The 15,676-nt window shown below is 40.6% G+C and overlaps 2 protein-coding genes across 2 annotated transcripts; one reads left to right on the top strand and one right to left on the bottom strand.

Annotated features, from left to right (window-relative positions):
• Nucleotides 1–195: 195 nt before the first annotated feature.
• Nucleotides 196–12,604, bottom strand: LOC133154805 (rasGAP-activating-like protein 1). The gene is made up of 21 exons (XM_061279818.1): nt 12,349–12,604; nt 12,075–12,131; nt 10,294–10,407; nt 9,920–9,981; nt 9,333–9,462; nt 8,797–8,878; nt 8,580–8,720; nt 8,399–8,490; nt 8,123–8,240; nt 7,852–8,005; nt 6,959–7,023; nt 6,694–6,806; nt 6,009–6,201; nt 5,742–5,879; nt 4,916–5,060; nt 4,208–4,380; nt 3,111–3,248; nt 2,627–2,762; nt 2,371–2,491; nt 1,993–2,078; nt 196–1,653 (listed from the first exon to the last, which is right to left on the bottom strand). The coding sequence occupies exons 1-21, from the start codon at nt 12,411–12,413 to the stop codon at nt 1,505–1,507; spliced, it is 2,472 nt and encodes an 823-aa protein (XP_061135802.1). The 5' UTR covers nt 12,414–12,604; the 3' UTR covers nt 196–1,504.
• Nucleotides 12,605–12,939: 335 nt separating this feature from the next.
• dgcr6 (DiGeorge syndrome critical region gene 6) lies at nt 12,940–15,301 on the top strand. Its single transcript, XM_061278939.1, has 5 exons — nt 12,940–13,240; nt 13,351–13,511; nt 14,023–14,123; nt 14,357–14,497; nt 14,606–15,301. The coding sequence occupies exons 1-5, from the start codon at nt 13,137–13,139 to the stop codon at nt 14,681–14,683; spliced, it is 585 nt and encodes a 194-aa protein (XP_061134923.1). The 5' UTR covers nt 12,940–13,136; the 3' UTR covers nt 14,684–15,301.
• The last annotated feature ends 375 nt before the right edge of the window (nt 15,302–15,676 follow it).

Below are 15,676 nucleotides of genomic sequence, written 5' to 3' on the forward strand. Positions count from 1 at the left end.
ATAACAGTGGAGACTTTTTCTATGTTGAAGTTAAAAAAAGATTGATGCCGCTTAAACTCGCCCATCAAATTACATACAATACAATTAAAAGTGAAAATGGATATTCTTTTTGTGCCGAGTCATATTTTAGCCTTTAGTTTTTGTTGATGAGTCCTTACAGAAGGATAAAGTAAGCACAACAAAACACAAGCCAAATAAGTTTGCCCCATAAATGCATTGTGCAGGGTCCAAAATTTATTGGACATGTTCATAGGATGCACATCTTCCCTTTACATAACAAAATGAACTGGGGACATGTTAGAAGAGCTTAATCAATATTAGTATTGTCATTCTACAGTTGATAGTCCACTTGAAGCACAGTGAGGTTTCAAAATAAAAGGGGTTTGAGGTTTCTGTTCACTGTGTTTTCCAAATCCAATTTTTATGATGTGATAAATGTGAGAGCAATCCCGAAAAAAATATTTTGGACCACAATAAAAAAACTAAACATGATTGATTGTCCTTTCTGCAATAGTCACTATTATAAAAACCACACACGCACACATTAACTCTTCCACTGACATGACCACATAATCTGTGCTAAATTTTTTCGCACAATATCAAAAAATAATCAGCTCTGCTACCCAGAGACATGTTTAAAGGAAAATCACTGATTTTACATGTACAAATGTAAAACGGACATTTTTGGTCTTTACATTGGCATTTTCCACATGATGTAACACTTTCAAATGCCAATATCAATGGCACCTCAAAAATATATAAAATTGTAGGCTAGCCATCTTATTCACACTTCCCCAAAACAATGTGGTGTCATTTATCCTGCATATGATGTTAGGTGGCTGGATATATGTAATATGTAAATATTACCCCCATACAAGGAAGGTTACCATAATGCATTGTCAGATGCAAGTAAAAAACAAACATTTGATTTGGATACTGACAGCCAAACAAAAAGCACACAGTTTTATCATAAAGGGTCCAAAGCAACAATTACAATAATTTTTACTTTGTTTGTCTATGCACAAGTTATGATGTGCCCCACCCCTAAGATGTTTGGATGATGTAACTGCAGCCATGGTAACATTGAATTAATGAGGCGCCAACAACCATCATGCACAAAAGCAAAAAAAAAATACTTTTAGAAAGTTAAGCACACTATATAACAATCTTTTGCATAAAAATGTATGACCTGGTAGCCTGTAAAATGTTTCAAAATATAAAAGATCCCCCCTACACACACACATTCAACCACGAGAGGATGCAAACCATACGCCAAAAAAATATCAAGTCAGATCATGCTCCCTTTATCGTCAAGTGTCATAAATTCTCTGAGGCATTGCTGTAGTCTGTGGCACTCACAGAATACAAAGCATGGCCTACATATTGGGAATGCTTTCAAATGGATGCGCCTATTCACCCACTTTTCCTCCATCACGATCTTGAGGGTGGCACTCCATCTCACTTGTATTTGGGAAGGATTTATTGGGATCCCTCTTAGTCTGGCCTAGAGACTCAGACAGACATTGGTGGGGTCCTCTTTGTCTCTGCCCTGGAAAGTTGCATGGGCCTTTTCTAAATCTTCAATCACCGTTAGGAGGCGAGTGGCAAGGATCTGACCTGCCTTTACGCGGCCCACTTTACATTCTGCGCCATCTACGGGGATAACAGAGATATTTAATTACGTGCTCCTAGTTACTGAATAACAAATCCCACCCACTGTTTTACAAATGTAATGCAAACAAAGCACTTCATGCCCTACTAACAGTATGTTAAATATGTCTTTCTGACACAACACATGAATTTGTCTTGTGGCAAAAATCCAACAACAAATATTTTTGTCTATCACTCCAATACATCATAGGATATATTTGATTTTTCCGCAAGGATCATTACACTTTGCCAACCACTGTTGTGGGTGGTTTGGAATAACCATTGTAATAACTATTGTAACTTTTCCAATAAATTGTATGCAGACTAAATATGGGGCATCACCTGGGTCATTGACAGAGTTCATCCCTCCTTTGCTGGCCATCTGATCTGCCATCTGATCTGCATCTGCCTCTGGAAGATATTTTTTCCTACGGGCACATCAATCAGTACATCATAAGTGTTCCCTTGGAGGATTAATTCCTGCTCTAAGTGTAAATAAAAGGGGGAGTTGGAGCGTGCAACATTGACCTCTAGTGTCCAACATGTGAACTACAACCAGGCTGATGCTGTAATTTAGATTTCTATTTAAACCTGTTTGTTATTCCTTCTAATAATATTCATCTTTCACTCAGCTGTATATTGTATATGTATATGTGATCAGGGTCTGCTCCAAAACATTCATGCTCCAAAGCCCAAGTTCTTACAGAGGAGTTACAGTACCTGAGTTTGTCTCTTCCCTGGAGAAACTGTTTGTAAATTGTCTGAGTCTCTGCGTCAGGATCAAGAGGGTCACTCCAGTCCCCCAGAATCACAGCAGAGTGAGTTCGACTGCAGCCTGGAACTGTGAACCAAGCACACAACGCATTTCTACTCTTGCAAGAGCTACTATATTATTCACTGTCAGGTACATAAATAAGATTGTTAAACTGTATTGAGTGCGGAGACAAAGCCGTGAACATAAATAAGGAAGGATTACTTGTGCGCTCTGTCTGCAGGCAGCACGTCCACTTGCCCCCGCGATGTGTCCCTGGGTGGAAGGAAGGAAGCATTCGCTCATTGTAGATGCTAACTTTCCTGATAGCGGACAACCACTGGTTCAGCTCATTTACATTCTGTGTAGACAGAAATATTATCATCAAGCCATTTGGTGTGCACTGTACATTCAAGGTAAATTACTTGTACATGCAATAAAGCATTGTTCATTGCTTCTTTCTATACGATAAACGTCTTAATTGTTTAGGTTGTATGTTTTGGCTCACTATTTTGCTGCATAATGAAGAATCTCCCAGTTTAATTGCATCTTTCTTTGAATCATACTGGTCAACTGCTAATTTTATCCAGAAACATATTTTTGACGCCAATTTAAAAAGAGAAATGTCTTTCCTATTTTTCCTAGCACATCAGGTTTTTGGCTAGTCAAGATATTGCCTGACGACTTTGCAGTGTGAGTAACAATTCACCTTGCACTGGATGTACATGGTTTGCAGCTGCCCGTCATTGTCCTGGGTAATGACCTGCATTACATTCTGCTGCTGGAAGGCATTTTCGTCCACCCTCTCCACGGCGCACACACAATGGATGGGCATTGAGGAGCGCACCTGCAACAATTGAGCGGTAAATCACTGCGCCAATTAAGACGAGCACGGGCGAGCTAATAATGACGGATTCTTCCGAGTATGTTCAGGTTTGAGTAAAATAAAATTGGATGACCGTGACCCAACGGGGAAGTTGTGGCTGAATGGCATTCACTCAAGCGTTGGAGGAATTGTGTGAGAAAAGCACGTCATGACGATGAGAACAACATGGCAGCAAAGGACACTTTTTAGTGTAAATCAGCCTGTTCCAATGGGATGTTGGCCCACTGAGACTGGAGAGCTCCAAGATGGAGGAAATGGGCTTGGGCATTGTTTATAATCTGATTTGCAACGTTACCATGAATATCCACAACGTTCAATTAACCCTGGCCTTTATCCCGCTCACACAAAGCAGAGGCTGGCTCAAAGAGAGCATTCTGCAGCAGCTCTCTTCTCTCTCAGACCCTGGCTGGTGAATGAGAGGAGATCATTATCACAAGGTAGGCACCACATGGTAATAACGCTAATGACGGCCTCAAAAGGAGATCAACATAAATACATTAGAGCAAGCAGAGGAGGATTAAGGTGGTTCATCTTGTTAGGAGCCAAGTTGCTCACCATCCTACAAAGTGGCAGACACTAAAAGTCATTTAGCACCAGAAGCCACACATATCCATTTTCATTCGTATGACATGCCTTCATATCACTTCACTGGTTTTCACACTACAAGAAGATGATGCTAAACACCGCCGTAGATAGTCTGAAAATACTTTAGACATGCATGACAGATTGAAGCTAATAGTGGACCTAAAAGCAAAACCTTTTTGAAGCTCTGTCAGGCACTCATAATAACCTTTTGAGTGCATTCTTAGGATGTATCCATTCATCCATTTATTTGCTGTGGAAGTAAGCCAGAGCCTGCGGGAGAAACCCCGCACTGTGCACTTATTAACATTGTATTATTCTTAGCTCTTGCTAGCTACCTGCCAATCAGGTGTCTTGGCGTAAGAGAGGGTCTCGCTAGTCAACCAGAAGTAGCGCTTCTTGGAGGAAAATCGAGACAGCAGCTGGGTTCCTTCTGCTTTGTGTTTGTGTAGGTATCCTTCTTTGACGATCACCGAGGGAAGGAAGACAGCCCCCTGTGGCATCACAGACACTGCAGAGGAAAAGAAACACCAAGCTAAGCTTTCATAAAGGTAACAAAACAGAAGATTGAAAAAAAAAAATACAATTTTGTTGAACTTTATCCCAGTCAGTTGAGGTCAGTGCTTTGCATATGTACATGGGGCACAGTCAGGCTGAACAGAAAAGGTCCTTCCCCAAGCTTCCCAATGAGTAAGAGGCCCAACATCTGAAACGTCTTCATGAATGAATTTACTACCTAGCAGAAGAGCGTCAAATGTCAAACTGACCTTTAAGAAAAAAGTGTAGGTGTTATTGCGCAAGTCGTAAAACGGGGAAACTTTTTTCACATGATACTGGCTGACACATGATGGTCAAAAAGGAGGCAAGTTGTGTGTCATCACCCTGACTCTCCACCAACTCATTTGTCACATCAATTCATTTCTGTGCTCATGAATATTTCAACGCTGTGCTACCAGGCTGTTTAACTAATTGTGGGATCAGATGCCACAAAGTCACTCATGACTGACTATGTGAAACTTTTTTTCGGCCCGCGCAGTGTACCTTACCGATATCATGCTCTATGTCGATCAATTTGTCCAAAAAGTCCTTGACAGAGGCCACACTGCGAAGGATGATGGGATGAAGAGGTGCCATCCATTGCTCCTTTCCATGGCCAAGCTGGAGGCCCAGGTTCCCCACACTTTGTAATGCCTGACAATAAAGACAATGTCATGTTTATTGTTTCAACACATACTTTAACAAGATGCTAAGAGAGAGAAAGCCCCATTAGTTATAGTCAATTTAGAGTCTTCAATTACCTGCATTGTTTTGAAACAGGGATGAGGACGCAGAGTACCAGAAGAATGCCAGAGCCATGATTCGAACCCTGAACTGCAGACATGCCGACCACATGTCCACTGTGATGCTGACTCAAAGTCACACATCAAAAATGTCCCTGTGGCCAAGCATGCTGCGAGGCCTTTTGTCCACCCCCCATCTAGCCGTGGGAGTGAAGGAAGTCCCTGTTTTTCCCCTCTCTGATGCTGTCTTTGAACATACTCTGCTAGCTACACATAGAGATATAAAAATAGCCTTTCCCTTTCACAGAAGTGGACCCATGGCAACAGCACTTCAGCACCATGGGCAGCGGCCATGAAGACCAGTAGGAGCAAGGCTGCATGTATGACCCTGACACCCACACACTGTCAAGGTAGGTGAGGTATCTTCGAATAAGGCACATTTATAAATGTAGCGGGACTCGCGCAAACAATTGGTTCCCCTGTGTTTTGCTTTTTTTCTCTTTTTCATTTGTAACATGAACACTATTATTTAAAAACTGAATACAAACTCTTGAATCTTGAATTTTGCCTGTATGTGTGTTGTTAATTCTACCTTGGCCAGCAGTAATAATGTCCTGCTTGTACGTGTATCAGCATGTTGATCTCTCAGCTGGAACAGTTTAGGTGTGAGGATTGCAGGAGCAAAAAAACGCAGGAAAAAGAATCCGCTGATGGCGAGATATTTCACATCCTGTTCAACATAAGGTGAAGATGACAAGCGTTATTAAAACTGCAAAATGATGTAGTAGTATGCTAAACCTATGAGCTGTGACATTCACTAATATTTCACACTGGGCATTTGCTTTATGTGCGCACTGACCTCGTTCTCAGGTTCAGCAAACTGCTCTTCCACCCGCTTGTGCAGCTGTTTGAAGGCCACTCTCATGACAGGAGGACATTGCTCAACCGAGCCAATGATTGATTCAACGATCTTGGTTAAGTAGTTTTGTAACATCTCCACACTGCTGTCTCGCACCTCTGCCTCCGACACTGCGCCCTTGAATGAAATTCGTCTTCCCAGACAAAAGGCAAAACAACAATGCAATGGTCTGTCTCCATTCAGGACACTTCATCAACCAAATTCTCAACGGTCCATTACATTGCAATTATATCATCTGAGCGCATCTTGCTCAAGATTTCTTTGTACAAAGGATCTCTACCGTTGAGTATTTGGTTGAGGGTTTCTGCATTGGTTTCGAGACATGAAATAAAATGACATGAAAGGTTGGCTCCTGGATCTCCCTCCATGTCATAGATTGACGTCTCAGGGGGCTCAGAGCAGTTGCCAGGCAACAGTCATCCCACTTCTTACATTCTTTTTTAATTATTTCTCAGATTCATGTATGTACTCTTTCCAAGGACAAAGTGCAAAGACAGTGTGCAGCGCCCCGAGCCAGACATAAATTCTAAACTACACACACACACACACACACAATAGCTCCACAGCTTGATATATGAGAAACGCTTTTCAGGTTATCAATTGATGTACCCGAAGTCAGATTTACCTTGTGTGATTCAGATCAATCTTACATGGGTCCAGTTCAATGTACTTCTTCTCATCAAAGATACGGTTGATGATAGGCTTCAGCACCTCATGTAAATATAGCATGCCAACAGCCTGACAGCAAACAAGACCACATGTTAACAAATTGACATTTACAGTACATGCTGCAGGGAAGACGCTTTAACCAAATAATGGATTGTGAAACTCAATAGTTTGTGAAAGATCAGAACAAAAAAGGCTGAAAGAAAAAACACAGAATGACTCACCTTCATAAACTGCTCCATGGCTTTGGATGAGAGAGAGTTGGAACGAAATAAAGTGTTTGGATCAGCTATGACGACAAGAGGAAAAACATAATATTAGTGGAAACAAAAATACCTGCCCAAATTATGAAGACACAAGACAATGTGATAGCATTCTCCCATGTTCCGAAAGGATTTGGGGGGATTATTTTATGATTGTTGACTTAACTCAACAATTTATTCTGTCCTGATAAACATGTTTCTGGCTGTGCAGTGTTGCCATGGAAACCACGGCAAGATGCACAATACCTGAACTTAAGCTCAGTATACAAATACCAGAGTATGTATACTATACACATTAAGAGCACTTGCATAATAAAATGATATCTAATACAAGAGCTAAATCAAATAGTCTGACGGTAACCGTACACACATTTCATTGAGGATTACAGTAGTGTACAACTGGGCAGTAAGGTGAAGGGGTTTCAAACTCATTGTATTCTGTTCTTATTTGTAGCTCACACAATTTCCAAACATCATTGGAATTATACGATGACAGTGATATTACGATGTTAGAATTGCCAGGATATTGTCGGTATCATGTTGCGCAGGCAGACACATGAATAATACAGACCAGAAAAGATTGATGGAGCTTGACCTTCCCTCACAAAGACCACGACTGTTTTCGTGACCTGGAAATCAATTCTTAGAGAGTGCGAGAGTCCAAACTCTGTCTAAAACAAATAATGACGCAAAGAGAACTAGGTAGCTCTAACACAAGGTGGATTGTCTGGAGTCTATTTTTCATCCCGAGCACGTCAGTTGAGCATTGCCAAAGGTTCTGAGTTGTAGGCTACTTCAACAGCTGATATGTACACAGCGATAATATTTCAAAGATGTTATGACGTCCATCTTACCGGTATGGTTGACCTCCTGGGTGTTCAGATAGTCTAAGAAGGGAACAACCAGGCCCTGACCCAGGTAGATCTTCACCAAGGTCATGGCCACGTCTTGCCGACTCTCAACCGTGGTCACCTCCTCCAGCATGGTCAATGCACTGATGTCATCAACCTATGAAGAAAATACCTTGGATTATTTGTTTGATCATGGTCAACGTTTTTAGAGGTGACAAGGAGGGGGGACTTATTGCTCCGGATCACACTTAAGGGAAAAAAAAAAGCTACTAACCTCAGCAGGGGAGATGACCGACTCAACCAAAAGGTCAGTGAGGGGCTGATAGTACAAAGACGGCAAAATGTGATCCTCGACCAAACGCACCTTCAAACGCAATGCTCCCAACTTGCCACTGGACACAAGGAAGGAGTTTAGAAAAATACACTTGCTGTGTTGGTTAGTAATGTTAAGTGTCCCTTCATTTTTTGTCTTGTGTGTTGGGGTGAATTAAAACTTTGGGAAAGTATACTTATCACCAAAAGTGTAATAACACTGATGCATTATCCTCACCCTGCATCCACTTCATTGTTTCCCAAAGGTAGCAAACGAAACCAGCTCTTCAATAACGGAGTTTTATGCAAACAAGCAAAAGGGATTTCCACCTGCATATATCAAACACTTGTCAGACTCATATATTGGTTGTATCAATTGAAGACAGAGACATGTTAGTGTCTTGACAAAATATCCACACCTTTCCCAGAAAGTCATTTTTGCCCACCATGTCCCAGTCCCAAACCTCCACAATGACAGTTCCTTCTTCACTGAGTTCTTGTGGATCTAAGTCCAGCTCCAGGGTCTCTCCCCAATGAGGGAAACGTGTTTTCTTGATGATCTGAAACCCAAAGTGTACGACTTCACCTCTCTTTATATTTCTATATCCACATAGTGAAAATGAAGACATTGCTCACCGAGGTCTCGGCACTGTGGCTGCTGTAAATAACTCGTGCAAATGGATCTGAGGTTCCGGAGATGTCTCTTGGGGCCAGGTCTCTTTGACATCAATAAACAGATACATTCTTTGGCGCATCAAGCCACAAACAAAGCAAATTAATATTCGACTTCTATGGTTACTTGCAAAAATTACATTTCGTTTTAACTTTTCAAATGAATTCATATTTGCAAGGACATGACTGAATAACACAGTGTCAAGCCCTGAGTGATGTGCTTATTAGTGCCCTGCCTGAGAGGGCGTGCATGGATGGAAGCCACGGATGGGGTAGAGAAGTGTGAGAGTGATATGTTGACTCAAGCAGGGAGAATGGAGGCCTGCACCGTGATGATGATGACAAGATTTCAACATAAAGATGGCGAATCAGGCATAAGCACATAATAGTAGAAAGGAAAAATATCCATGGACGATAGTTGGGAGGGATGTAGCTACAACACGTTCTGAACCTACTGCAGCCATCTTACAAAACACGGACGGCTCCTGATTATTCTGTACCTGGCTTCGATCACGCCACATTGCAGGACAATTTTCTCTGTGTGTTTTAGCAGTTGAAGGGTTAGGTGGATCTCTCCTTGCACTTCTTCATCGGGATCAACTCTCGTCAGATTCATCCAACTGTCAAGCACTAAGCATTTCACACCGACATGACATGAGTTAAATGAACACTGTTTAAGTAAGTAACGTTTATAACTTCTGCCATCTAGTGGAAGAGTATTTGATTGTTCTGCATGTCGTTATTGGTCAGATCCTGTCAGATTAATCCGTTCAGTTTATATTTCCCCTTTTTTTTTAGGAAGTCTTGCATCAGGTTTTCTATTGCCACAATGTCAAAATTCATTCAAATTGATGTAAAACGTGATACGGTATTTCAAGTTTGTCGACTTTTTGAGTTTTCTGTGTTCCCACGCATCAAGTAATGCAGTCCTTGTACACATGTTTCAGGATTATGAAATATGAGTGAGAATATACAAATAAAAACATTCCCAAAGGTTGTTTAAACAAACAAAAAAAACTCATGTCATGTTGAATCCATAACCCTTTAACCTCAGTCAGTGTCTTGCTCCTCCCACCAAAAGATGTACCTTTTGCTTGAGATCCAATAGCTTCTTTGGTCAGACAAATCTTTCCAATGACATCGTCGTGGCTGTTGAAGAAGATAACGCTTGATGAAATGCAATCAAATAAAAAAAGTGACTGGCTAATTAGAGAACTAATGGTAATGAGAATAAGAGGTTAGACAACCTCTAGACTGGTACCATGCATGATGTTTGTTTTTGCTAAGCCTTTGGGTCTTTTCCAAAACATGCAAATTGTACATGGGACTCTAACCCAACTAAATAAAAAATAGAGTGAAGCAAACACAGAGGCCTTAGAGCATCATATATCAAATAGGATACCATCAGTCAGCAGCAGAAAATGACTGACGTTGAGATTATTTTTTACTTGATGACTTTACCCAATAGTATCCTCATCCATGACATGGAAAGAGAGCGAATGGAACCCCATTGGGAGGTGCAGCGTGTACTCTTCACCCCAGAAAGGATTGAGGTTCTTCCACACTGTGGCAGTCCTGAAAGGAGATGTCACACAAACAGAGGAGACATGAGAGGAATCACGTCAGATAAGGCAGCAGTAGGAATCTATTTATGGAGTGGATAGACAGCTTAAATGCCGACACACGTATAATTTACAGAACGTACTATAAGATAATAACAAATAAAAAACATCAATCCACATTTATTTAAGGTTGCTTTCATGCAGATCCGTAATGTCCTAACAGATTCCAGTCGGTATCAAACGCACAATCTGGATCATATCTGGGTACAACTCACTTATATATGCACAAGTGTGCTCAGAAAGTTGTGCCTTTTCAAAGATAGTCGACAGTCAAATATTGCATGACCATGCCCTGCAACACAATTTCTGCCTGACAGAATTGATGATTCAAAATAAACAGAGTGGGAACATCATGAGTAAGGCATTAGTGTTAGCAGAGAAAAATGTTGCCACTTTCTCAAATTCTACCAGATGGCACAATTACCACTCGAATCAACTCGCGTTCTTGTTGAATGGTGAAAATCACAATGTTTTGCTTGAGAGTGTATAATTTAGCACTCAGAGAACATAACAGATAAAATAGAGAACATGGAGATGCAATGAATGATGAGATGAGGAGACAAATGCTAGTCATGTCTCTAAATTCTCCATAACAGAACTGACTGTTTACACAGCAAGCAACAATCTTATGCCTATCAACACTTTTGTATAATCCTTTTGACATTCTAAGTTATTCTTCTTTGCTGGAACTAGGTCTAGATGTGCTGAAAATGTGGCCGTAAGTTGTGCTGCCAATATTGGGGCAGCTCAACCCTTGCCGCATCCCTCTGGCACATCTTATATTTTGGTGACAAAAAGTAGGCTCCATTTTAGACCATCTAAAAGTAGGTCTACATGGTAGCGCAGGTGGTGTAATGCAAATATGGTCCATTTCATCAGTGTATTTCAGGCACCAGCCATAGGAGGGCGGGAAACAAATCCGCAGCTCCAAACCTACGCAGTCACAAGGCTCCCAGCAGTGGAAAACAGATGGAAAAAACAAACAACTTCCATTAGGAATTGTGGAACCCAGTGGCATACAAGCCAACGCGCCAGAGGATTCTGACGGACTGTTTTATGGGTGGCATGGGCTTTTATCCACGCCGTGAGTCACTCAGGGGTCACTAATGATGTTTGTTGGTATGCGTTCTCGACCTACACGGGCACAAAGGTCTATCGCATGCTTTAAGTCTGCCTCCAGCAGTCTGGAGGTATGTCATAAAACTCCACCCATTCGCATAGACGCCGCTTGGCATTAGACTTGCGCTGGGGAACAAAACATGAAACATGTAAAACTCCTCAGTCCAGGTCACGGGTGAGTGTCTCTCTTGTGGGTCACCACAGGAACATCTTCGAGCTATTGTCTCGAAAGCTTCCATCAGCTATAGCTGCATACAAATACTGATGCATTCTCTCCATGGTTACCTGTAGGTCTTTTAAAGGCCATAACAGTATCATGTTCTCTAACAATGGAAGGGGGGCACATTGCATCCATGCACCACCACCCTGTTCGCACAATGTCCTCCCAGCTCACAAGTACATGGAATGGGTTAGGGTTAGGGTGCAATGGGACATATGGGAGAAAAACAATTCTTCACTCTGATGCAGTTTTAAAAAAAAGACTTACAAACAAAGACTCACCTGGCTACAACTTCATTGTCAACTTTTACTATGCAGTATGGATCACTGGTACCGGACCTTGAGATGGCAACAAAAATATGACAGCACTATTCAACAACATAACATTGTTCAACATAGGACAATCTTGACTTATAGTTCACTGATATTTTTTCCGTAATCTAAATGCAAGAAACTTGGGGCTTTTCTAAAGTAAGAAAACCTAACAAACAGCCGCGAGATTGAATTTTTTTTTAACATAGCGCACATACACCAGCTCTGCATAGACATTACTTACACATCTTTGGCTGGGAGGTTCCTGCCCTCGACAATGCGAAAATATAATGATGTGTTTTTGGCCATTTCGGCGACGACTATAAGATATTAATCCAAAGCTCCCATGTGCGTAGTCCTTTCCTTATCCAAACGTGTCTCTCCTCCCTTCTCTTCATCTCATGGTACCTGTCCTTGAGCGCTCAGGACTCACGCGCGTGCGCGCGCATCACCACGGTCCATTCTACGCACGCTCAGCCAGCAGCGCGCGTGCATCCTTGGTGGTGTCCAGCAGTCAGTGGGACCACAGCGGGCGTGGGCTCTGTCTATATTGTCTTTCTCGTTTCTTTCGCGAATAAAGTAAATACACCATCGCAAACTACCATTGCAATTGGAAAAAGACTGTACGCCATTTAATATTTCCCTAATATTTTTTGTGTTAGGTACACTGTTATTCAAGTGTCTAGCAAGAATATTATTTCCACCAAAAGAAATTAAGAAATACTAGAAAAATAAAATAAAGAAAAGTGCCATCTGGCGACCTTCCAGTGCTACTACAGGTCTTTTTCCACTTCCAGACAGGCATCTTAAAGGGCAACCCAATTGGGTCCTTCAAAGTCGGTGCGAGAGCAAATATGGCGACTAAGTTTAGCAAACCAAATGTCATCTAAAATTATTCCCTTATAACTCTTGTTTTTCTATTTGTTGCATGGCGAATATTATTTTCTTAGTAAATTACTAATGTTCTCTACGATATACGTTGTTTAGTAGTTCAATTAGTTAGATTGTCGCTGTGTTGATGCCGTTTCGATAATGAATGAGTACCGTCCAGCTCCTGACGCAGACGCTACAAAACAGCAAGAACGGCATTACTACTTGTTGTCAGAGCTCCAGATCTTAGCAAAGGATTTGCCGAGGTGACGTTTGAACATTTATTCGTTGTTTGTTATCTAATCCAAAATACAGTCACGCCTTCTTCTGTTATTGTTAGAACTACTACTGAGTACTAATTGTGTTTTTTGAGCAGCTCCTTCCAACAGCGCCTGTCTTATAATACACTTGGCGACTTGGCTCTGGCGCTCATAGATGGAACAGTTTATGAAATAGTGCAAGGCCTCTTGGATATTCAGCACCTGACCGAGAAAAATCTTTACAGCCAGAGGCAAAAGTTGCACTGTGAACACCAAGGTTGGTCCTCTTTTCCAGTTTCTCCACCTTTATTGATGCAAGGCACTTTATTTGGCATATTTGACAAATCAAATAGCAAACGACAAAACCCTTTTTTTTTTTTTTTTTTTTCAAAAAGTACAGTACTGTATACTAATGTGAAAGGGATTACATCCATCAATATAAAATCAAGGCCTTGATTTGACTGAACATGTCAAATCAATCTTTCATTTGGGGCTCTTAAGAGCAGATGCACAAGTACTGTCGCAACTTTGGACAACATGGGACACATTGTCAGGTTGTTCTTGAATTTGATTTCAAGTGAAATTAAATAATTTTATTTCAAGTAGAATTAAAGAGCAGTTGTTACTAATCACAAGAAGTGATGTGGTGTTTCCAAGAAGAGAAGGATTGCTTTAATACTAACTTGCCTGTCACCTGACTAATTCGCAAGACTTTAAAACAGGATCCTGTTTTGTAAATTTATCTGTGACTGCATTTATAAGCGAGTTTTGTTTGTTTTCATGTGCAGCCCTTAAGCAAGAGATAGCAAGGAAGCACAAAGAGGCTCTGCTGTCATGCAAGTCTCACAACCTGGCACTCCTCAAATCAAATCAGCAAGCTGAACTAGAGGTAAAGAGAATGGCCGTCAGTCTCCTCGCGTGCCTTGACCATTTTGTACTTTGATACTTCCCCGGTGCAGCTACAAATATAGAGAGATCATGTATAAAAAAAAATAATACTCCTCCCTCAACCTAACACTTTTAAGCTCGTTAATTAATATGACAAACTCGAAACTGTACATGCATTTCTACATAGCCCGGTTTTCATTTTCTTACCAAACATGTACATTGTTTATTTTTTAGGCCCTGGAAATTCGGGTGCGAGAAGAACAAAGACTAATGGATAGGAAAATTGTGTCTGAGATTGATCAAAAAGTTACAGATCAACAGAATACTCTGGAGAAGGCTGGAGTTCCTGGGTTTTATATCACTGCAAATCCCCAGGTTTGTATCTAATCAGTATTGTTGATATTAATAATCCTTCCCATGGTTGTTAAATTGCCAAAGAGGTAGACATTTTTTATTGTGTATTTTTGTGTGTGTTTTTTCCAGGAGCTGACAATGCAGATGAACTTACTGGAGTTGATTCTGAAGCTTCAACAGAAAGAATGCCAGTCTGGATTTCTATGACAATGACATCATCTGTCACATTTATGTGTCACAGTTCATGTTAAAATGCAATTGTAGGCATTACACTAACAAATTCTCAAGTATACAAATACAAGAAAATGTAATTCCTTAAAAATACATACATTTGAACTTTCGGGTGACATCAAACAATTGTAGTTGTTCCTGAAACCAGTCACTTGACCCTCATTTAGTTCCATCTGGGAGCATTAGGTGGCCTGGAAAACCCCTACATTAAGATCAACAAAGCATCTGAATTAAACTAAAGCAACGAGACTTGGACAACCCGCTGCTGGCCTTTAGGTTTTTACATTTAGGATGGGAGAGCGTGACAGTGCCTGGTTTATGTTTTGATGAGATTTGATTGCATATTTATTTCTGTTATATGTGAGATGCAATGCACTTTTTTTTTTATTACAGTTTGCCTCGTGTATCTTTGTTGTCGGTTTTGGAGGAATAGTGGTATATTTTCTTGATAAACTGTTTTTGTTGTCGGTTTTGGAGGAATAGTGGTATATTCTTAATAAACATTTTTTCCTCTTTTGGTCCCATACTGCATATAAATACGAGTGAACTAAGATTACTTTTGAACTTTTTTCCAATACAGAATTGTTGAATCAGTGTGGGATATTGTCATTCTCTAGAAATGTATTATAAGTTATTTAAAAATGTGAACACTGGTGAATATTTATTTTTTAAAACTTTTGAGAAATCTTTGACAGGATCAGTCTTCACAGTCATCATTGATTTCTAATAACATACAGTAACATTGTTAAAAGTTTAACAAACAAACCTATTTCAGAAAAGCTTGTCACCTTCATTTTAATCAATGCCCAAGACGCAGCACTCAGTTTCAAAATGTTTCCCTGTTCTTGGGTTTTAAGTCAAGAAACTCCATTTACACCTTCGTTGCTTCAGCGGTTTGGTTTGAGTCATTTGTAGGTTAGAAAAATAATAACCCTGTCTTATTTTCTATCACGTTGGTTTACCTTGTTT

The sequence above is a fragment of the Syngnathus typhle genome, linkage group LG5, assembly GCF_033458585.1.
Source record: "Syngnathus typhle isolate RoL2023-S1 ecotype Sweden linkage group LG5, RoL_Styp_1.0, whole genome shotgun sequence".
Classification (NCBI taxonomy): domain Eukaryota; kingdom Metazoa; phylum Chordata; class Actinopteri; order Syngnathiformes; family Syngnathidae; genus Syngnathus; species Syngnathus typhle.

Bases quoted from the DNA above. Each gene is read 5' to 3' on its own strand.
- LOC133154805 (XM_061279818.1), bottom strand. From the start codon at position 12,413: ATGGCCAAAAACACATCATTATATTTTCGCATTGTCGAGGGCAGGAAC. The intron at 5,880-6,008 runs GTCAGTGCGCAC...TATGTTGAACAG, and splicing joins TTGCTGAACCTGAGAACGAG to GATGTGAAATATCTCGCCAT. The intron at 2,079-2,370 runs GTACTGTAACTC...ATGTGCCCGTAG, and splicing joins CAGGGAAGAGACAAACTCAG to GAAAAAATATCTTCCAGAGG.
- dgcr6 (XM_061278939.1), top strand. From the start codon at position 13,137: ATGAATGAGTACCGTCCAGCTCCTGACGCAGACGCTACAAAACAGCAA. The intron at 13,512-14,022 runs GTTGGTCCTCTT...TTTCATGTGCAG, and splicing joins GTTGCACTGTGAACACCAAG to CCCTTAAGCAAGAGATAGCA. The intron at 14,124-14,356 runs GTAAAGAGAATG...TTTATTTTTTAG, and splicing joins ATCAGCAAGCTGAACTAGAG to GCCCTGGAAATTCGGGTGCG.